The 23,692-nt window shown below is 38.6% G+C and overlaps 1 protein-coding gene and 1 long non-coding RNA gene across 4 annotated transcripts in view; one reads left to right on the top strand and one right to left on the bottom strand.

The window, feature by feature from the left end:
- Positions 1-23,692, top strand: part of LOC133252702 (uncharacterized) — a 112,317-nt gene that overhangs the window by 68,589 nt on the left and 20,036 nt on the right. The window lies entirely within an intron of this gene.
- The window catches only part of GDA (guanine deaminase), a 126,739-nt gene continuing 103,842 nt past the window's right edge, over positions 796-23,692 (bottom strand). The window contains exons 11-14 of one of the 2 annotated variants that reach the window (XM_061425546.1): positions 11,512-11,658; positions 7,967-8,097; positions 6,252-6,279; positions 796-4,974 (exon numbers count right to left, since the gene is read on the bottom strand). In XM_061425546.1, the coding sequence (XP_061281530.1) occupies positions 4,904-4,974; positions 6,252-6,279; positions 7,967-8,097; positions 11,512-11,658 (377 nt within the window). In that variant the 3' untranslated portion in view covers positions 796-4,903. The other variant, XM_061425547.1, reaches the window with a different exon arrangement.

Genomic DNA, 23,692 nt, shown 5'->3' with positions numbered 1-23,692 from the left:
CTCAGGCTCAAGGAAGGAAGTCAGCTGCATTTGCTCTGCATGCTGGTGTGCACAAGACCTTGTGTGTGCCCTCTAGAAGCGGAGCCCCTGTTTCCTACCATCCCCCACCCCTGTCCTGTGGAGCTCCTACAATCAGGCCCCACTGGCCTTCAAAGCCAGATCTGCTGAGGGCTCCTCCATTCAATGCGAGGCCCCTAGACTGGGTAGCCTGATGTGGAACTCAGAGCTCTCAGCTCTGTGGGAGAATTTCTGTGATGTAATTAGTCTCTAGATTGTGGGTCACCCACCCAGGTAGTATGGGATTTAATTACATTGCAAAGTACACCCCTCCCATTGCCTCATGTGGTTTCATCTTTATGTCTTTGGATGTAGAGTATTTTTTGTGGTAGATTCCAGTCATATGAAATATCAACTATGCTTAAATCAAAGGCAATACTAATCTGAATCTAAAGGGATGAACATTATAGCTCAGCTTAATTTTTAAAAACCTATGTATGGTGACTATTATAGGATAGAAGATACATGTTGGCCCACGGCTAAATATCCTATTTTTTCTACAGTTTATGATATTTCTTTTTTTATTGAGATAGTATTGGTTTATAGTATTATATGTTTCATGTGTACAGCATTATATTTCTACCTCTGTATACAACATGCTTACCATAAAATTTTAGTTTCCATCCATCACCATACAGTTGACCCCTTTCAATCTCTTAAAATTCATGTTAAAAGGAGAAAAACATTGTAAAATGAATCTCACTTCTATCAGACAGAACTCACATCAACAGAAACATATAAACACAAAACCTCATTTATTTTTGTTTGAAGCAGAAAGAGATCACAGCACAGGAACAATAAACAAATCATATAAACATTGAGGGAAAATGTCCCCATGAATACATACATGTATATATTCTTAAGAGCAGCGATCAGAAGTTTAATACAATGTAAAGTAGTTTTCAATTTTAAGAAAGTGCTTTCTGACAGACTTTTGAGTAGGAAGTGAACAGGTAAATCAATACCATATATCATCTATGGTTCAAGTCACTTGAATCCTGTGGACTGTGGAAACCATCTTGGGATTTACATTTAGTGTCATGATTGGCCTGTTCAACTTTTGCATTTCACTCAGTTTGGACCAGATTTACAAATTAACCCCTCACCTCTGATCTCTCACACTCAGGACTGTAGGAGGGGAAGGAAGGAGGGGCTGAGAGTGAAAACATGCAGGAGACAAATGCCAGGGTTTCTAACATTTGTCAGTTCATTTCTGCACTTCTTCCCATGCTTGAGAGACATTAAAGTGTCAGGGTCCAAAGTCATACCTACAGTGGCTAAATAGATCTGAAATTGCAAAGAAAAAAACCTCAAAAATTTACAGTCCACCAATTTGAAAATTACTTCAAGACACTGCCCATGACTCATTTTTTAGTCTACCTTTTAATAACTCAGAACACTTTTAAAAAACAAACAAGCAAACATGTGATTGTTTGCATCATCATCTCTGTCCAGTTGGCTACAGGAGAATCCAGCTCTGAATATCTTCCGTGAATAGCAAGCACAGGGTAGAATTGATACAACAGGCCTGCTAGCTGGCTTTTAAAGCTTTCCATATACCTGGCTCTGAGGTGAAAAACTGAAAAACAGGAGGAGTCTGGAAGGGAATAAAGATTTAAAATTCTTTGCTGGATCTCACAGCCACTGTTTCCCTGCTAAGATCTCAGTGGTAGCTGCAGACGGGGATATTCAAGGCCACACCTCAGATCAACTAAGTATAAAAGGGGTGTTTCCCATCAACTTCCTTCCTTGACCATGCAGAATCCTCACAGAAATAAAAAGATCCAATGGGGTTCAATGATCATAATATTAATTTAGAAAGACCTCCTTCTAGCATGAAGGAAGCTTATTCCAAGATATTCTCTTGGATTCTAAAACCTTCAGCAATTAAATCAGAAGAAGCTGAGCTAATAAATAAGGAGACAGAGTTTCCTTGGTCTCAGTTTATAATTACAAGGACAACCTCTTCTGTGCTAATCCTACGTTTTACTCTCTTTTGAAAATTAAATTTACATTGGCTAATTAGCCTGCTTTTGTGTTCTGGTTGCAAAAATATTTTTAAATGTATGATAGTCTCTACTATCGAATACATTTTTACCTGTTAAAGTATATTCTATTAAAAATCTCATGAAACCTGAGGCAAATAGTGCAGAGTAGGGTGAGGGGGCTGTGAAGATGTTTTAATCCTTCCTTTGCTGTCTGGGACCAAAATATTCAAAATAAAGTGATAAATAGAATTGACTTGGAATACTGCCTCTCTGCAATTCAAAAGTCAACCCACATTGAGCAAAGGCAACATTTCAAAGTGCAGAACATCTGGGCATGTGTATGTCTAATGCCTGCTGCTGCTCCTAAGTCACTTCAGTTGTATCCGACTCTGTGCGACCCCATAGACGGCAGCCCACAAGGCTCCTCTGTCCCTGGGATTCTGCAGGCAAGAATACTGGAGTAGGTTGCCATTTCCTTCTCCAATGCATGAAAGTGAAAAGTGAAAGTGAAGTCTCTCAGTCATTCCTGACTCTTAAGCAACCCCATGGACTGCAGCCCACCAGGCTCCTCCGTCCATGGGAGTTTCAGGCAAGAGTACTGGAGTGGATTACCACAAAAAGCATATGCAACATTCAGGAATACTGTACTTGGGGAAGTAAAACACATAAGTGATGCAGGGAGCTCAAATTTTAACACATTCTATTTTTACTAGAAAAGAAATTCAGGTCCTAATATATTATCAGGGCTAAATTTAACATTTGGCAGGCTGGTTGTATATGGCCATTCTTCCTGCTTCTGATGCTACACTTACATTTACTGCACATGCGACCTAAATCTAAATGAAAACTAATGTTCAGCATCAAAATGTACATCCTTCGGGAAGGTAACGTGTGCGATCTTTCCAAGGCTAAGAACAGCTTCTGCTGATTAGCAGATCTTGCATGTCATCCAAATTCCTTTGCCCACTCATGTGGGTTAGACACTAGGGTAACCAGGTTCCTTTGGCAGGGATTGAGGAGATAGAGCAGAACACACCTGCCAGCACTAGAGAGAAATGGAACGAGCTTTGCTGGGGCATCTGTGACATGGCTCTGTAGCGAGGAATTCTGGGAAGACTGAGACTAAGACTGGAAACTGGGTTTTTACTGAGTTAACCTCACAACACAAACTCTATAAAACCAAAATTTGTTCTGTCTTTATGTGAAGTGTATGCACAAGTCTGGAAGTGTTTCCCCGGGGGTGAGAGGCCGGAGACTGAGCAAATGATTACTGAATTAGCATAACTGTATAAGAATAAAATTTATCATACCAGAGAAGAAATTTTCTTCTTCATTCTGTAGATATGGAGTTAGTGATATTACATATAGTTCTCTATTATGAGGTGATAATAAGGAGTCAGCTCTAAGCCCTAGGTATGAGTGTTATCATATATTAAGAAAATCTCCTTTTTCTTGTTGGTTTATAGGGTTTGGAGTTAAATGAGAAAAATATAGCATCTAAATAACATTTAGTATAGCATTTAAATATAGCATTTAAATATCAATATTTCTTAGTGATTTTATCATAAAGTCATAATTTGTTTTTAATTCTAGGTTATAGGAAAGCACACTATATTAGGAAGCATAAAAACACTATTTGTTTACTGTTTCTAGATGTCTAGTACAGATTAAGTCCTATTAATATAAACATTAGTGGGGCATCTAAATATTTTTCATCATCCTAGAATTCTAATGTCTTGAAAATTATTAGGAATTAAAAAGGCAAGGTAAAATTGAAAATAGAGTAATTTCAATATGCAGGGTTTAAAGATTTTTAATAATATTTATCAAATAGGATTTTTCCTTCATTTTAAAGTTCTAACAGATTGACATGAGTATGAAAGTCCAATGACTATTCCAATGACTGTGGAATAGTTCTTTGGGAGGACAGGTCATCACAATGAAACCCTTCCGTTTAGTACTGACACCTTCTGGATGCCCAGAACTTGCCCCAATTTATGAAGACACCAATCTACACAACAGTGCAGTATGGAATTTGTTTCTCTTCTGATAAAACTGAAGCAATAATAGCATCACACAGTTATACTCTAAGGTATTTTAAAGTACACAAAAGTACAGCTATTTATGCTATGTAGTTACGTGAATAATATTCCCAAGAGACATTAAATCTTTAATAACCAACTTCTGTCAAACACTTAAGCACAGAACTATATTAAGACAGCATGTGGCATTCAATATCTGACATTTCATCCCGTAAGAAGGCAAAGCACAACAATAACATGTCTCTGAAAAGCAAATGCCATTAAGTGCAAATTTCTAGAACACAAGGTCAATCTAGAAACACATTTTAAAATTCAACAGATTCACTTTTTAAATTAGTATGCTCAGTATATAATTTTCAAACACAATCCGAAGTGATTTTCCAATGTTTTCCATAGTCTTAACTTTTTCTCCCTTGTAAAAATATACTCACTGGTTCATTTTCTGTTTTCCAATTTTCACATCTACTAGCTGAAACTAACCTTATAGGAATATCCTTTTTTCTCCACATTTCCAAATGTGAAATAGATTTTATTTAAATCCCATAATAAGAACACCACCAGTAATAACATTCCCTTGTTTGAGCTTTAAAGTAAACCTTAAACAGTTCTAAAAGGAGAAATTTTTAATCCTCCCAGCCAGAGCTGAGAATTAGCACAACTTCCTTCAAAAGATTTGTCAAGTGAATACTGTAACTAGACACAGAGGGAGATAGTCCCCCCAAGAACAAGGTACTGTTTTTTGACTCCTAACTCCACGTGGGCATGAGAAGGTACAGAACTGCATTACCCCAGGAAGACTTGTAGACACCGAGGGCCTTACACTGAGCTCGAAAAGGGAACCACCTGCTTTCCGCCCACATACACCTCCTCAATATTTCGGTCATCTCCTGAAAGAAACATCAAGGAATCATTGTTTATAACCTGAACAGGGAGATATTATCAATAGAAAATGCAGCATCTAATCTGAGGATTAGAGCTTGAAATACATGCCTAAAACAGAATTCACGTAAAGTTGAATAGACCCTCCATCACTGTCCTTTTAGCTAGAATAAGTGTTTTCCATTTCCAGCCCCAGTTGTAAAAGAAATACTTATCTTTACGTCCCAAAATAATACTCAGCATGGTGAGATGAAGGGCTTCAAGAAATTGAACTTCACAAGAAATACCACGTGTCTCTTCCACTCCAAATTCACTCAGAACTCAGAGGTCACCCAATGGAGTGAGAGAAAGAATAGAATCTTCTATACTATTTACTTCTCTGTCTCTCTCAGTGAATAGAATTGAATGTGAGTATGGTAAAAAAACAAACAAACAACAACAACAAAAAAAACTGGCTTCCCTGGTAGCTCAGTGGCAAAGAATCCACCTGCCAATGCAATGGGTTTGATCCCTGGGTCGGGAAGATCCCCTGGAGAAGGAAATGGCAACACTCCAGTATTCTTGTCTGGGAAATCCCATGGACAGAGGAGCCTGGTGGCCTACATTCCATGGGGTCACAAAAACGTTGGACATGACTTAGCAACTAAACAACATATTAAAAAAGCATGCATGGAAAGACTCCACCACATACTTATCACAATGTGGTGGGGCAGACCGAAGGGTCAGAACAAGTGTAGGAGGAAGTATAGGATGATCTCGTCTTGCCTGCCATTCCTCAAGTTTAGGTTTTAATACTATGTTCTCAAAGAGCATGTTCATTTCAAATAGTGCCTTTAAATATTATACCATAAATGGGCTCAGTGCTGCTGCTGCTACTGCTGCTAAGTCACTTCAGTCGTGTCCGACTCTGTGCGACCCCATAGACGGCAGCCCACCAGGCTCCCCCGCCCCTGGGATTCTCCAGGCAAGAACACTGGAGTGGGTTGCCATTTCCTTCTCCAATGCATGAAAGTGAAAAGTGAAAATGAAGTCGCTCAGTCATGTCAGACTTTTGTGACCCCATAGACGGCAGCCTACCAGGCTCCTCCGCCCATGGGATTTTCTAGGCAAGAGTACTGGAGTGAGTTGCCATTGCCTTCTCCAGGGCTCAGTGCTAAGGAATGCTAAAAACAGTAAGTCTAAGCAAATGATCACACATAATGCTTAACATATGGTACAATATATGCAGAGAGCATACCAAGAGACAACAAAAGATTTTATTTAGCATAGAGACATATATACCTACCTAGATATAGGAACTTCTGGATAACAGCCTAAAATGAAAAATAAAGATAATAATAAAAAAGAGTATTTTCTGCACTTAGAAAAGCAAATTGACCATGAATAGTGGTTGGCAAAACCCATAAATATAAACTTATTTCTCGATGGCAAAAATCTATTTTTATTTTTTTCTAAACACAGACTTTTTTTCTTTTGTATATATATATATATAGCCCACAGAGGAGAAAAATGTTGTACATTTCAATGCCCAAACTTATTTATATATTTACATAAAAGATGCTATCTTGATTATCACTATCTGTTTGCAGTTCCACATGTGAATTTCTTTAGTCTTGCATTCCATATCAAGGAGTTACAGTGAAAATATTTTTAATTTAAGCCCTAAAAAGGTCTTGAGATAAGATACATAATCCATCCATTTGACAGGTACTGTAATTCCCTCTGTTGTGTACATTAGCCTGGCTGGAACTTAGTCCCAGAAATGGACACACTGGTGTCTGTCTATTCCAATAACAGAGCTGGGTAAAGGGGAAGAAATTATTTGTCACCCACAATCCAGTATCCCAAGTCAAAATGCTAAACTATGGCCAAAAGTACATAACTCTACTCACTGGAACTAGCTTCTATGGCTAATAGTCACTGTCTCACTTAAGCTAGTATCCAATGAACACCCCAAAATCTACTTTTATTAATGAAAAAGAAATGGTCTTTTGCCTAAAAAAATAAAAGTACTGATTATTAACAAATGTTTTCCAGTGCCTGAAAGTTCTTAATATATAACCTTGAAATCTTCAGAGGGAAAGTGTTAACATAAATTAAATAATTTAATATAATAATATAAATATTTTAAGAGGTGTATAAGACAAGAAAAATGCCTAGATGAATGGGACTGAACCCTATTCCCAGAAACTCACTCTAATATTCCAGGAAATTCACTCAATCAATAAAAAGTAAAAGATTAAATAATATAAAAATAACTAATGCTATTAACTTCAAATAATCCAGCACTTTCCTTCTAAAAACTTCAGTATGTTACATATAATATCACACTTACTCTCATAAGTGGATCATTTTTAAATGGCAATAGTTAAATTTTAAGAAAAACTATCTCATAAAGAATTGTTATTAAAGTAAGAAGAACCAGTTTATTTTATATATACAAAACATGATAAGAGGGACAAAATAATGAAACTCACTTTCTTATAATTAAGAGAGTCAATGTAGCATTGTGATCAAGAACCCAGACCCCAAAAATCAGAAAGTCCTGGAATGGAATCCAAACTCTTGTCTATTAATTACTAGCCATGAGTTCTTAGGAAATCATTTAACCTTCCTTAAGTTTCACTGCCCCATAAACCACATGGTAATATTAATAGCACATTCCTCTCATTATAGTTCTGATAGTTAAACAAAAATTGATGTATGAAGGTGCATAATCCCATGCCATTTAGCACATACAAAGTGTGTTCAATAAGTGGTAACTATATTATGTTTTCTTAGAGTCAAGTACCTTCAAATATACAAATATATTCAAAATAGAAGTGTTTATTTATACCATTATTGTCATGAAATTATAATAACTTAAAAGGATCTAGCTTCCCTTATAAGAGTCGCCTCCGTTCCATTAAACTTTTTCAGTGTCTTTTTTTTTTTCTATAGGGAAGTTGTTATGACTAGTTCATGAAATAAATGCTTTTTGATCAACTTCCTTTTACATACCTCAGAAATCTCACCAACAAAATCTCCATAAAACAGGTCAATGGGAGAGTCAGATGCTTTGGGGTTGATCAGGAGGGCATCAAATTCCTTACCCACTTCAAAGTTTCCAATCTCTCTATCCAGCCCCAGGACTACAGGGTGGAATAAATTAACAAACAGTCAGTATCTCCAAGCTTTGGACCATGTAAATATCCCAATTTACAAGGACAGAATCTGCCAACATATCACTAGGAAAAAAAAAAATCAGTATCTTAATAATGAAGCATTCCAATAGACCGCAAGACTTCAATTTACAGAAAGCAGAGTAAGGAGAGGGAAAGCAAAATCTGAGAATAGAGGTCTCTTCAACACCCTGATCATATTAATAATTCTGATCGTATGTCTGTTTTGGCTCTACCAGTGCCCTTCACAGTCCAGTTGGTCTATGATTTTCATTCATCCCTCTAAGAAACGTGATGATTGACCTAATATCTTTCTTTTCCTCTCCTATTCACCTTCCAACATTCCAACTCCTTTCCTTCCCCGTTTTATTATTTTGTTCTATAAAATAGCTGATAAGATCTACTTTTGTGGCAGTGAAATGAACTTCAAATAAGTAAAAACTAATTATCTTTTTTTTTTTTTTTTGCATGTTTGTCAATGCAGGCATATCCATCCTAGGTTCCTTAAATGATTTGAATAGAAAAATATTCACTTCTGAAAGTAAATGGATCCTCATAACTCAAGAGTCCCAGTGCTTTAGAAAGCAGACTAATTTCTCCCTAACCTTAAAGATTTCCTGGTTGCCAGAGAAGAATGGTTCTTTACATAGGGCATAGGTCAATAATGTCTATTGACTTGATCCATCTCACAGCTAGAATTCTTATTCCATGAACAGTGGATGTTAAGGAAGAACATCTCTCATTTTTATGGTTTACTTTCAAAAGATGAGGGTAGCTGGTTTTCCTGGTCAGTGAGGGTATTGAATTTAAGCTCCTTAAAGCCAATAATGTGGATAGAGTGTTCCAAATGGAAGCATGCATAAAATAAAGGTCAACTGGAGTGCAGCATGCTGTAGTTGAATTTTTACATGTATTTCTTTTATTCCGTCACTGTCAGGACACAGTCCTGTGTGAAAATATTAGACAATAACCGCTGCATTATATTTCTATGTATGGATATCCAAAAGTCTTTGGCAACGCTCTAAGCACACATTTAGAAATCCTGCTTGTTCTTAAATGGTTATTTAAAGGGTAACTCATTTATTCTGAGAAAAGAAAGAGACTTTTTAGCTGAAGAATTCTTATAGGAAGACAGAGGTGCAAACATAAATAGAAAAGTTAAAAAGCAGCTGGGTGACTTCTGATTGTGGGGAGAACTGAATGAAATAGAAAGTCACTAGAAATCTTCTCCCCCTTCGTTGATTACACTTGACATTTTTCATTTGACACTTGTCATTACACTTGACACTTGTCATTTTTCACTTGACAAATAGCATGACAAACATGAGTTTTTGATGACTGTATTCAACATAAAATTATTGTATTTTTAATAGGCCAGATAACCAGGTTCATTTGCCAGGATTTGACAAGGGTGTATATGTGTGTGTGTGTGTTGTGTGTGTTATGTGTTATGTGTGTGTGTGTGTGTTATAGCCCCACTATGCCACTATGTAAGGGCTTCCCTGGTAGCTCAGACAGTAAAGAATCTACCTGCAATGCAGGAGACTTGGGTTTGATCCCTGGGTCAAGAAGATCCCTTGGAGAGGGAATAGCAACCCATTCTAGTATTCTTGCCTGGAAAATTCCATGGACAGAAGAGCCTGGGTGGGCTACAGTCCATGGGGTTGCAAAGAACTTGGAGATATATATATATAAACTAACTGGATTATTTGTTAGAATCTGGAGAGTTCTGGTATGAACTAACCAAAAAAAGACACAACTACTTTCAGTGAATTGTAAATTGATCTAAATTCACATTATTGCAGAGGGGCCTAACCGTGCTGGTAAGCAACTCAAATGCACTTTAAGAAATGCAATTTTACTGTCTCTGGAGCAGATGTTGGCTCTGTGAAGGCAATTTGTCTTAATCTTGAGAGTGAATGTAAAGCTAGAAGAGTCCAGCTTTTAACAGGGAAGCGTTCATCTCATTCGCTCAGACTCTTGTGGAGACACAAGCTAAGGGAAATAAATTCTGTAACAGTAACCTCAGAGGCCCAGAAAATAGATCTGGAAGCTGTACAGCAAGGTAGAAATAATTTGGTAAACACCCCATGCCAGCCTGGTCAGATAACAGGATCCTGATGAAACAACTCACAGTCGGCCTAGAATAAAAAAGCATTATTTAAATATAAGTCATTTACACCATGAAGTTAAGGTGGTAGGACAACTATGTGAACTCAGATGTGAAAGTGGGGAGTGTCACACTTGTTAAAAGTACAGAACCTTTAAAACTTAGAACTTTAGAAAATGAAGTCTTAAGACATGGGAAAATGCAAAGCATATGACCTTTTTCTTGAAATGTTCTTTATGGCATTCATCATAGCAGAACATTCAGAGAAGAGCCAAGAGGTTTCTCTTCCCAGGATACCCTGGCCTCCATCATACTTCATTTCTAAGATCTAGGGTATTTATCATAAATATCAAGATATATTAAAAAATATACACTTGCCTCAAGATCTATGTTTTTCTTTCTCACTAGCTACCTAAGGTTTCATGCTATGCTCATTATCATCCATCCACATTATATTACAATACTAAAGTGAAAGCAATACAGTTACCAAGTTCTATTTTTTCAGTAAAAATACAATTACATATGAGAACTGGGAAAAGCTGATGAACAATATTTGCATATCAACCAGCTGTATTTTTACAACTTTCTCTTTTGAAGGAGGCTTGTAATTAGTGTACTTAAGTATATAAACAAAATACATAGTCTAGGCTAAGCTTTATACAGGAAGGAAAAAAAGAGATTTATACAGGAAGATATTGCAGTGGAAAGCATTGACCTGCACTCTGGCATCAGATTTCTAGAATCAAATAATATACCGCAGCTTGACAGGTGTGTAAGCCTCACTCAGGTAACTGGTTGGTAAAATAGAATAAATAACAGTAGTTCTGAGGATTAAATAACAGCATCCATAAAGCATGTTGCATAGTGCCTACCACATGGTAAGAAACCAGTAAGTCTTGGCTATTATTATTATTACTACTCAGGCCAATACAGAGCACTTTACTTGACTTGATGGGAAAAAACTGATTAAAGAATTCATATGCATGTGACCAATGCAAGTATCCATTACAACAATATGATAACTGCATACTGAACATCTCTTCTGCCAAAAACAAGGAACTTACTAAATTAATGATTCAAATCATTCAAATAATGATTTACCACATGCTTAAATGTGCACTTTACTTGCTAAACTTTGGGTATATTATGTGATATGCAAATCACGAATATGGGGATGCATGCTGATGTCAGCATCATGAGCCTTCATACTTCAGCCACGGACGTAGATTGGTATGGTTGTACATTGTGTGAGAGAGAAAGAAAATGCTCATTACCTTGGCTGCCTCCAAGAGTAGCTAGTCTGAAGACTTCATTGAGGGTGAGGCTTTTTGCATTTATCTGATTAATTAAAAGGATATTGGAAACCATCACTGCTCTTCTGATTGCATCAAGCATGGATGATGAATAACCACCAGCCACATCTGTGGTAGAAAAAATAAACAGTAACCTTATGAGCTGGATTATTAGGTATATTGGGTTTTTTTCTGTTTTTAATGACGGATATTCACTTTAATATACTTCAGAGAAAAGACCTTATCTACAAACACAGAATAGACACAGACTAATATTTAAAGGAATTCAAAACTTGCAATTAGTATCAAATTATACTTCTACTAGTTTTCTAGGGCTGCTGAAACAGATTACCACAAAAGTGATGGTTCAAAACAGCAGAAATTTAGACTTCTCTGGTAGTCTGGTGGTTAAGACTCAGTGCTCCCACTGCAGAGGCATGGGTTCAATCCCTGGTTGGGGAACTAAGATCTCACATGTGTGGCCAAAAAAAAAAAAAAAAAAAAATCAGAAATTTATTCTCTCACAGTTTTGGAGGGCAGAAGTCTTAAAGTGTAGCAGGGCCACCATCCCTACAGTGTCTAGGGAAGAATCTTCCCTGATTTCTCCCAGTTTAAGGGGGCTCCTGGTGTTCCTTGGTTTGTGGCAGTGTAGCTCCAGTGTCTGCCTCCATATTCAAATAGGCTTCTTCCTTCTGTGTCTTTATGCGCCTTCATTGCTTGTTCTTATAAAGACATTCATCATTGGATTCACCTTCATTCACAATGACTTCATCTTAAGAGCTTTACCTTAATTACATTTGCAAAGATCTTTATTCCAAATAAGGCCATATTTACATGTTCCTGGTAGATATCTCCTTTTGGGGGAGGTGGTACGGGGAGCACAATTCAACCCATCACAAAACCCAAATGTTCAATAAAGTTAAGAGAAGAAACATCTTTGACTATTCCCTAAACTCTCACAGAAACTGGTCAAATATGATTACATTATAGATAACGTGAGATCTAAAATAAACTCATAGTTCTGTGCTCTAAAAACTTGTTCTGCTGCTACTAAGTCACTTCAGTCATGTCCGACTCTGTGCAACCCCATAGATGGCAGCCCACCAGGCTCCCCTGTGCTTGGGATTCTCCAGGCAAGAACACTGGAGTGGGTTGCCATTTCCTTCTCCAATGCATGAAAGTGAAAAGTGAAAGTGAAGTCGCTCAGTCGTGTCCGACTCTTAGCGACCCCATGGACTGCAGCCTACCAGGCTCCTCTGTCCATGGGATTTCCCAGGCAAGAGTACTGGAGTGGGTTGCCATTGCCTTCTCCAAAAAACTTGTCCTAACTCTATTTTAATTCCAATGAGGACTTTGGGAATTAAATAGCTACTTCTTTATGATAATTTTTTCAGGAAGAGCTTTTAGAATGAACTAAAATATTCTGGAAAAATGAGTGTAATAAATGATCAGTGCTGATATAGACAGCTTTACATTTGTCACTGGCATCATTAGATGAGGAATGAGAATTTTTATAGTGTTTTAAATAAGTCCCTAATCGTAATTAAATTGAAATACTGCCTTTGACAAGAATGAATATAGAAGTTAAATGAATTTGTATAAATGTCAAGTAAGCTAACATGTTTTATTAGAGGAAAAGTACATCTATAGTTAATCAGTTCAGTTCAGTTCAGTCATTCAGTTGTGTCCAACTCTTTGCAACCCCGTGAATTGCAGCACACCAGGCCTCCCTGTACATCACCAACTCCCGGAGTTCACTCAAACTCACGTCCATTGAGTCAGTGATGCCATCCAGCCATCTCATCCTCTGTCGTCCCCTTCTCCTGCCCCCAATCCCTCCCAGCATCAGAGTCTTTTCCAATGAGTCAACTCTTCGCATGAGGTGGCCAAAGTATTGGAGTTTCAGCTTTAGCATCAGTCCTTCCAAAGAAATCCCAGGGCTTATCTCCTTCAGAATGGACTGGTTGGATCTCCTTGCAGTCCAAGGGACTCTCAAGAGTCTTCTCCAACACCACAGTTCAAAAGCATCAATTCTTCAGCACTCAGCTTTCTTCACAGTACAACTGTCACATCCATACATGACCACTGGAAAAACCATAGCCTTGACTAGACAGACCTTTGTTGGCAAAGTAATGTCTCTGCTTTTGAATATGCTATCTAGGTTGGTCATAACTTTCCTTCCAAGGAGTAAGCATCTTTTAATTTCATGGCTGCAGTCACCATCTGCAGTGATTTTGGAGCCCAGAAAAATAAAGTCTGCCACTGTTTCCACTGTTTCCCCATCTATTTCCCATGAAGTGGTGGGACCAGAGGCCATGATCTTCGTCTTCTGAATGTTGAGCTTTAAGCCAACTTTTTCACTCTCCACTTTCACTTTCATCAAGAGGCTTTTGAGTTCCTCTTCACTTTCTGCCATAAGGGTGGTGTCATCTGCATATCTGAGGTTATTGATATTTCTCCCAGCAATCTTGATTCCAGCTTGTGCTTCTTCCAGCCCACCATTTCTCATGATGTACTCTGCATATAAGTTAAATAAGCAGGGTGACAATATACAGCCTTGATGTACTCCTTTTCCTATTTGCAACTAGTCTGTTGTTCCATGTCCAGTTCTAACTGTTGCTTCCTGAGCTGCATATAGGTTTCTCAAGAGGCAGCTCAGGTGGTCTGGTATTCCCATCTCTTTCAGAATTTTCCACAGTTGATTGTGATCCACACAGTCAAAGGCTTTGGCATAGTCAATAAAGCAGAATTAGATGTTTTTCTGGAACTCGCTTGCTTTTTCCATGATCCAGCGGATGTTGGCAATTTGATCTGTGGTTCCTCTGCCTTTTCTAAAACCAGCTTGAACATCAGGAAGTTCATGGTTCACATATTGCTGAAGCCTGGCTTGGAGAATTTTGAGTATTACTTTACTAGCATGTGAGATGAGTGCAATTGTGCAGTAGTTTGAGCATTCTTTTGCATTGCCTTTCTTTGGGATTGGAATGAAAACTGACCTTTTCCAGTCCTGTGGCCACTGCTGAGTCTTCCAAATTTGCTGGCATATTGAGTGCAGCACTTTCACAGCATCATCTTTCAGGATTTGAAATAGCTCAACTGGAATTCCATCACCTCCACTAGCTTTGTTCATAGTGATGCTTTCTTTTTTTGTTTGTTTTTTTTTTTGTTTTTTACTTTCACATTTTTTTTCCTAATTTTATTTTATTTTTAAACTTTACATAATTGTATTAGTTTTGCCAAATATCAGAATGAATCCACCACACATTCCAGGATGTCTGGCTCTAGGTGAGAGATCACACCATCATGATTATCTTGGTCATGAAGATCTTTTTTGTACAGTTCTTCTGTGTATTCCTGCCACCTCTTCTTAATATCTTCTGCTTCTATAGCTAATAAAATACATGTAATATTTCAAGAGTTCCTTTTGTCACATCTTGGTAGACACATATAATTGTTAGTGCCTATGTATATTGCAAAGATCAAAAATAATAGCCCACTAAGTAATCTTAGATTGCAGTTTAATTTTATGTTCAGCCGTCTTATATGTCTTTAGATAAACTTGTATGATTTTTTTTTGTTTTAGAAAATACTTTTCTTTAGGCAGAATAGTATTGCTAGAGGTTCATCCAGTTCCTTGACAAGTTTTACTCATCTACTTAGTCCACTTAAACATACAGTAACCATCCATTAACCTTTCATTTTATCATAGCATCCAACTAATAAAACACATATGATTTGGGAAACATATACATTATGCTTTGAAATACTTTGTCTATTGATTTTTTTCTTTATTATTAGAACAAAGAAAATGTTCAATCTATAGGCAGAATAAAATGCTATCACTACATGGTATGGAAATAAGTAAAGATTGAATATATATTTCAAAATATGTAAGAAGCAGCTAAGAAAACCATATAAGAATAAAAACTTGAGCCAGGGGGCAATAGAAGAATAAAAAGAAGTAATTCTATATGTATGTGTTCATCCTATTCATTCATTCATTTATCAACAGATTTACTGAGCACCCTCTTTGTACTTGATTTATTACAGCAATCATAAATAAAAGTTACAGGTACTGCATGAGACTACTATCTTATGGAGAAGGAAAAGAGACATACAAAGAAACAAATATTAATAATAAACCATGTTCAGTTAGTGATAAAGAAAATGGAGGTAGAAAGCCATTGTGACAGGATGGTCAGAGAAGACATCATTAAGTCAACAACATTTAAACTAGGACAAAAATGAGAACCATGTTTAGAGAGACATAAAGGGTATTCCAGGCAGAGGAGCAAAGGCACTCAGGTCTTTTGGCAGGAGGGAGTGTGATTCACAGAGGGGATTAAAAGGGAGCACTGTAGGGAGGAGAGCAGCACTAGGTGGGGCTGGGAGGTGGAGAGATGTCACACCAGGCAGAACTCTGGCCTCATAAAGAGGTTTGCATATTCAAAATCACACTGAAGGTGGTAATCAGGAAGGAGTGAAATAGTCATATTTTCATTGTGATTCTTTTAAAAAGAGAATACTGGATTAGAAGGGCCCAGGAATATGAGACCATTAGGAAGCTGCTGCTAAGTCGCTTTAGTTGTGTCAGACTCTGTGTGACCCCATAGACAGCAGCCTACCAGGGGCCCCCGTCCCTGAGATTCTCCAGGCAAGAACACTGGAGTGGGGTGCCATTTCCTTCTCCAATGCATGAAAGGAAAAGTGAAAGTGAAGTCTCTCAGTGGTGTCTGACTCTTCACAACCCCATGGACTGCAGCCTACCAGGCTCCTCCGTCCATGGGGTTTCCCAGGCAAGAGTACTGGAGTGAGGTGCCATCGCCTTCTCCGATTAGGAAGCTAGTGCAGGAGTTTAAGCAAGAAGCAATGGCTTCTTGTATGCTTGTATGAGGTGTTCAGTTCAGTCGCTCAGTCGTGTCCAACTCTTTGTGACCCCACAAATCGCAGCACACCAGGTCTCCCTGTCCATCACCAACTCCCGGAGTTCACTCAGACTCACGTCCATTGAGTCATTGATGCCATCCAGCCATCTCATCCTCTGTCGTCCCCTTCTCCTCCTGCCCCCAATCCCTCCCAGCATCAGAGTCTTTTCCACTGAGTCAACTCTTTGCATGAGGTGGCCAAAGTATTGGAGTTTCAGCTTTACCATCAGTCCATCCAATGAACACCCGGGACTGATCTCCTTTAGGATGGACTGGTTGGACCTCCTAGCAGTCCAACGGACTCTCAAGAGTCTTCTCCAACACCACAGTTCAAAAGCTTCAATTCTTCGGCGCTCAGCTTTGTTCACAGTCCAACTCTCATGACCACTGGAAAAACCATAGCCTTGACTAGACGGACCTTTGTTGGCAAAGTAATGTCTCTGCTTTTTAATATGCTATCTGAGTTGGTCATAACTTTCCTTGGAAGGAGTAAGCATCTTTTAATTTCAAGGCTGAAATCACCATCTGCAGTGATTTTGGAGGTGTATGAGGCATTTAAGAGAACAGGCTTAGATGTTTGAAGGTATAATAAAGTTTGGGGATTGTATGAGGAGGAATCAAGGAGAAAGGAGAAAGTAAGCAATTGAAAATACAGGTTTGGAATTCAAAGAGGAATCTGGGCTGTATATAAAAATCTGAGTCATCTGCATATATGTAGCCCATGTAAAATCATGGTTGCAGATGATGACTCCTAAGAAGAGAGTTGAAAAGAGGAGAGAGCCTAGGTCTGAGCCTTGAGGAAAGCTTTTGAATGGCCAGGAAGAGAAGGGACCTTCTGAGAAGATGAAGGAGGGCAGGCAAGAGAGGAAGAAGGGAAACAAAACCAGTGTGGTGTCACTGAATCCAAGGAAAGAGTATTTGGACAAGAAGTCCAGTGCGATAAAGACAGACTAGTGTCTTTTGGAGTTGTCAGCAAAAGAGATCGTGTGTGTGTGTGTGTGTGTGTGTGTGTGTGTGAGTCACTCAGTCTTGTCTGACTCTTTGTGACCCCATGGACTGTAGCCCTCCAGGCTCTTCTGTCCATGGGATTCTCCAGGCAAGAATACTGGAGTGGGTTGCCATTTCCTCCTCCAAAAGAGATGGTAGTGTGGTAACAATCCAGGGTAGAAAGGACAAGGATAGTAACTATGGATGGTGGTAAGAAGCCAGGCTGAAGTGGGTGGAGGAATAGAAGAGTGCCTGGGAGGCAGTAGCAGTGTGAGTACCTACTCAATGAAGTTTTGCTGTGAAGGGGGATAGAGAAGTGGGGCAGGAGCCAGAAGAGGGTGTCTAATTAACAGAGAGGTTTTCTTCACACCTCTGCTTAAAAGATCAGGAGGTCTACAGAATGTTTGTATGCTGAAGGAATGAGCCAGGAGGGAGGAGGTAACAATGATACAGGAGAGTTATTGGCCAGTGGAATTGATTTATTGAGATCAAGGGAGAGGAGAGAGTACAGAACACACCTCAGGGTATGTTTGTTTTTGACTTAGATCGGAAGAGAAATTTTTTTCAGCTGCAGCGAGAAAAAGAGAAAATGCAAGCAGATGGAGGAAGGTATGTAATTTAGTGGTGGGAACATAAAGGAAAGGCTTCTGATTGTATCTGTTTTCTCAATGACTGATGAGATAAGGCCATTAGCTGGAAGCGAGGAGGGTATGATTTGGGATAAAATATTTAGGAAGAAATAGGTAAGTCTGTCTTGGAATATGGGAACATATTAGAGAAACATAATTGTCTATTTGGGTAGTGCTAAGGGCCACTTAGGTTTTGAAAGCAACATTTAAAATGAAACCACTAGAAAAATTTTTTCCGGCAACATCCAGCTGCTCAACTGTGAACACTGAGAAGGGAAAGAGCTGAGACAGCCAAGGGGGGTGGGCTTGTCAAAAGTTAATTAAAAATTTAAAAAATGAGGGAGGGATGGTGGAAGGAAAGAAAGGAAGGAAAAAGAGAGGGACATGAGAAACGAAGTTTCAAGGAATGATTATAGTGAATACTCTGGCATCTAAGATGTGTAGATTAGGAAAAGAATAATGAATTTTGAAAAAGCATGTAATCACTGGGTTGGAGTCTACAAGTTGATCAAAGAATATTGCTTTTGAATTAATTGAAGTAAGTTAGAAGGATAGGAATTTGTCCCTAGAGAGTGGCATCCTAGCTCCATGTACATTGTTTTGATGAGTTTGTAGGTCTTGTTGACATAAACTTGTTCCATATTTTTTCAGGTTACTGCTTTGTTTTTTGATAATTTGCTATTTCCTTTTTTTTGAGATAAGGAAATTTTATACACTCATAATTTTGCTCCCACTTGCCAAATACATCTTCATCCTTTCAACCTTACACATAAACCACAACTTCTTGGTTTCTGTTAATAGAATCAGAAAGTAAAACAATTTTTAGTACTTGGGAAGTTCTTTCTTGCAGCCTGTACATTATTTTAAGATTTTATGATAAAATATTAAAGACATTCAAATGATACAGGGAAAATATAATACCAAAACTCAAGGACCTAACACTCAGTTTCAAAGACAGTATTATATATTCAGGTCCCAGGAACCTCTTCCCAGAGGGAAATACCTTGATTTATGTTGCCATTTTGATTTTTCAAGTGTTTATATTATTGTTTATTAAAGCTGTTAGACCAGTTTAAAACTCATAGTCTGATAGTTTTTCAAAAAGGTATTACTTTTAACATTGTACACATTCTGTCATTTTTTAAACTCCTTTTTAAACTTTTTTTCATATTTCTGTTTTAAATGATTTTAGCCTTCCCTGACATCCTGTTGTATCATACTTTCCTATACCATGACCCTTCACTTTGCCTCATCACTCATTGAATCATATAGATTTTCAAGTAATTTTTTCAAAGGATTCATGGGGAGAATATTTTCCAAACCTTTGTACATTTGAGAATTTTGTTGCCTTCACACATAAGGGAGACTGTGGCCCAATATAATATTCTTGAATAACAACCACTTTCTCTCCAAACTCTTGTTCTTGATATTTTGTAGGCCAACAAAAATTGGTTTTTCACTGTTTTACTGATAAATGACTTTCCCCCCTGCCTCAGCGTTTTAGAACTTTCTTTTCTTTTTCTTTATAATTCAAATATTTTGCCACAATTGGTTCAGTTATGGTTTAGCCCAGAAGAGGGTAAGTTCTTTCATTATGATATTCAGTATTGAAAAGCAGAGACATTACTTTGACAACAAAGGTCCGTCTAGTCAAGGCTATGGTTTTTCCAGTGGTCATGTATGGATGTGAGAGTTGGACTGTGAAGAAGGCTGAGCGCCGAAGAATTGATGCTTTTGAACTGTGGTGTTGGAGAAGATTCTTGAGAGTCCCTTGGACTGCAAGGAGATCCAACCAGTCCATTCTGAAGGAGATCAGCCCTGGGATTTCTTTGGAAGAAATGATGCTAAAGCTGAAACTCCAGTACTTTGGCTACCTCATGCGAAGAGTTGACTCATTGGAAAAGACTGATGCTGGGAGGGATTGGGGGCAGGAGGAGAAGGGGACGACAGAGGATGAGATGGCTGGATGGCATCACTGACTCGACGGACCTGAGTCTGAGTGAACTCTGGGAGTTGGTGATGGACAGGGAGGCCTGGTGTGCTGCGATTCATGGGGTCGCAAAGAGTCGGACACGACTGAGCCACTGAACTGAACTGAACTGAACTGAAGCTCAGAAAAGATTTGTTCTTCAGAGCTCTGATGGTTGCTTCTGTTCCATTAGTTCTGGATCCTTAGTCAGGAAAATCCCATTTGCTGGTGCCATGCTCTCTTTATCTTCCATGTAGATTGTTCTCAAACACCCTCTTTGATCTTTGGTCAACTTCATTCTCCACATCACTGATTTAATTTTCCACAGCAATAATTCTGCTTCTCATGGCTAGCTATGTGGTTTGTTTGTTTTTTTTAACTGAGGGATAATTAGGGTATCATAAAATGCTCAGAACTTGTGTTCAGTTTGATGAATGTTAATAACTATATATAGCCATTTAAGTACCTTTCAAAAAACAAGATATTAAACATTTCCCTCACCCCAGCAAGGTCCCTCATGGCCCTTTTCAGTAGTTTCCTTCCCCACACTCACCCCAAATCTTGACAACCACTTTTTTTAATTGATGTTTTATTTTTAATCACTTTTTATTGGAGTATAACTGCTTTACAATGCTGTGTTAGTTTTTACTGTATGGTAAAGTGAATCAGCTTTAGGTATACGTATATCCCTCTCTTTTTTGGATTTCCTTCCCATTTCAGTCACCACAGAGCACACCCCAGTGTTCACTGCATTGCTGTTTACAATAGCCAGGACACGGAGGCAACCTAAACATTCATCAACAGAAGAATGGGCAAAGAAAATGTCGTGTGTATATACAAAGGACCACCACCCAGCCACAAAAAAGGAACGAAACTGGGCCATTTGTAAAGATGTGGTTGGACCTAGAGACCACCCTACGGAATGAAGTCAGTCGGAAAGGAAGGGCCACACCTCTTAACAAGAAAACTAGTTAGAAAAATATATGAGCCACTTTGGACAGAATAAAGTGCACATGGCAAATATGAACGTCTACCTGCTTTTGCTTGGCAACCGTTTTCTGATTTCTGTCAATGTAGGTTAGCTCTGTTGCTGCTAACCTGGACAGTCTGTTGGCCCTGGACTTCATACATATGGGACCATACAATGTGTGCTCTTTTGTGCTTGGCTTTTTTCACTTAACGAATGACTTTTAAATGAAAATGTTTTATTTTATTGAAGTAGAGTTGATGAATAGTATTGTGTCAATTTCTGCTGTATGGGAAAGTAAAACATTTTTTTTTTCATATTCTTTTCTATTATGGTTTATCACAGGATATTGAATATAGTTCCCTGTGCTATGCAGTAGGACCCTGATGTTTATGCATTCCAAATGTAATAGTTTGCATCTGCTAACCCCAAACTCCCAGTCCATTCCTCTCCCTCGGCAGCTACAAGTCTACTTTCTATGTCTCTGAGCCTGTTTCTGTTTTGTAGATAGGTTCATTTGTGTCATATTTTAGATTCTACATATGAGGGATACCATATGGTATTGTCCTCTTTCTGACTTCTTCACTGGGTTTGATCATTTCTAGGTCCATCCATAGTGCTTCAGGGCATTACTTCAGTCTTCTTTAATGGCTGAGCAGTATGCCATCGTATGTATTACCACATTGTTTTTACCCATTCATCTGTCAGCATTTAGGTTGCTTCCAGTCTTGACTATGGTAAATAGTGCTGCTATGAACATAGAGGTGCATGTGTCTTTTTGTATTATAGTTTTGTGTGGATATATGCCCTGGAGTGGGATTGCTGGATCGTATGGCGACTCTCTTTAGTTTTCTGAGGAACCTCCATACTCTTTTCCCTGTAACTGCACCAAGTTACCTTCCCACCAAGTGTATGAGGGTTCCCTTCTCACCACACCATCTCTAGTATTTTTAACAAAATATTTTTGTTTTGTATATATCAATGATTTGTTCTTTTTTTAAAAAAGAATGATGAATGGTGTTTCTTTGTATGAATATGCTGCATCTGCTTATCTGTCCTCCTTTAGAAGGTTTTTAAACTTTATTTCCAGTTTGGGGCTATTATTAATAGATCAGATCAGATCAGATCAGTCACTCAGTCGTGTCCGACTCTTTGTGACCCCATGAATCGCAGCACGCCAGGCCTCCCTATCCATCACCAACTCCCAGAGTTCACTGAGACTCATGTCCATTGAGTCAGTGATGCCATCCAGCCATCTCATCCTCTGTCATCCCCTTCTATTCCTGCCCCCAATCCCTCCCAGCATCAGAGTCTTTTCCAATGAGTCAACTCTTCGCATGAGGTGGCCAAAGTACTGGAGTTTCAGCTTTAGCATCATTCCTTCCAAAGAAATCCCGGGCTGATCTCCTTCAGAATGCACTGGTTAGATCTCCTTGCAGTCCAAGGGACTCTCAAGAGTCTTCTCCAACACCACAGTTCAAAAGCATCAATTCTTTGGCACTCAGCCTTCTTCACAGTCCAACTCTCACATCCATACATGACCACTGGAAAAACCATAGCCTTGACTAGACGGACCTTTGTTGGCAAAGGAATGTCTCTGCTTTTGAATATGCTATCTAGGTTGGTCATAACTTTCCTTCCAAGGAGTAAGTGTCTTTTAATTTCATGGCTGCAATCACCATCTGCAGTGAGTTTGGAGCCCAGAAAAATAAAGTCTGCCACTCTTTCCACTGTTTCCCCATCTATTTCCCATGAAGTGGTGGGACCAGATGCCATGATCTTCGTTTTCTGAATGTTGAGCTTTAAGCCAATTTTTTCACTCTCCACTTTCACTTTCATCAAGAGGCCTTTTATTTCCTCTTCACTTTCTGCCATAAAGGTGGTGTCATCTACATATCTGAGGTTATTGATATTTCTCCCGGCAATCTTGATTCCAGCTTGTGTTTCTTCCAGTCCAGCGTTTCTCATGATGTACTCAGCATATAAGTTAAATAAGCAGGGTGACAATATATAGCCTTGACGAACTCCTTTTCCTATTTGGAACCAGTCTGTTGTTCCATATCCAGTTCTAACTGTTGCTTCCTGACTTGTATACAAATTTCTCAAGATGCAGATCAGGTGGTCTGGTATTCCCATCTCTTTCAGAATTTCCCACAGTTTATTGTGATCCACACAGTCAAAGGCTTTGGCATAGTCAATAAAGCAGAAATAGATGCTTTTCTGGAACTCTCTTGCTTTTTCCATGATCCAGCAGATGTTGGCAATTTGATCTCTGGTTCCTCTGCCTTTTCTAAAACCAGCTTGAACATCTGGAAGTTCACGGTTCACGTATTGCTGAAGCCTGACTTGGAGAATTTTGAGTATTACTTTACTAGCGTGTGAGATGAGTGCAATTGTGCAGTAGTTTGAGCACTCTTTGGCATTGCCTTTCTTTGGGATTGGAATGAAAACTGACCTTTTCCAGTCCTGTGGCCACTGCTGAGTCTTCCAAATTTGCTGGCATATTGGGTGCAGCACTTTCACAGCATCATCTTTCAGGATTTGGAATAACTCAACTGGAATTCCATCACCCCCACTAGCTTTGTTCGTAGTGATGCTTTCTAAGGCCCACTTGACTTCACATTCCAGGATGTCTGGCTCTAGGTCAGTTTTCACACCATCGTGATTATCTGGGTCATGAAGATCT

The sequence above is a fragment of the Bos javanicus genome, chromosome 8, assembly GCF_032452875.1.
Source record: "Bos javanicus breed banteng chromosome 8, ARS-OSU_banteng_1.0, whole genome shotgun sequence".
Lineage (NCBI taxonomy): Eukaryota > Metazoa > Chordata > Mammalia > Artiodactyla > Bovidae > Bos > Bos javanicus.
This window is presented reverse-complemented; position numbering and strand designations above follow the sequence as displayed.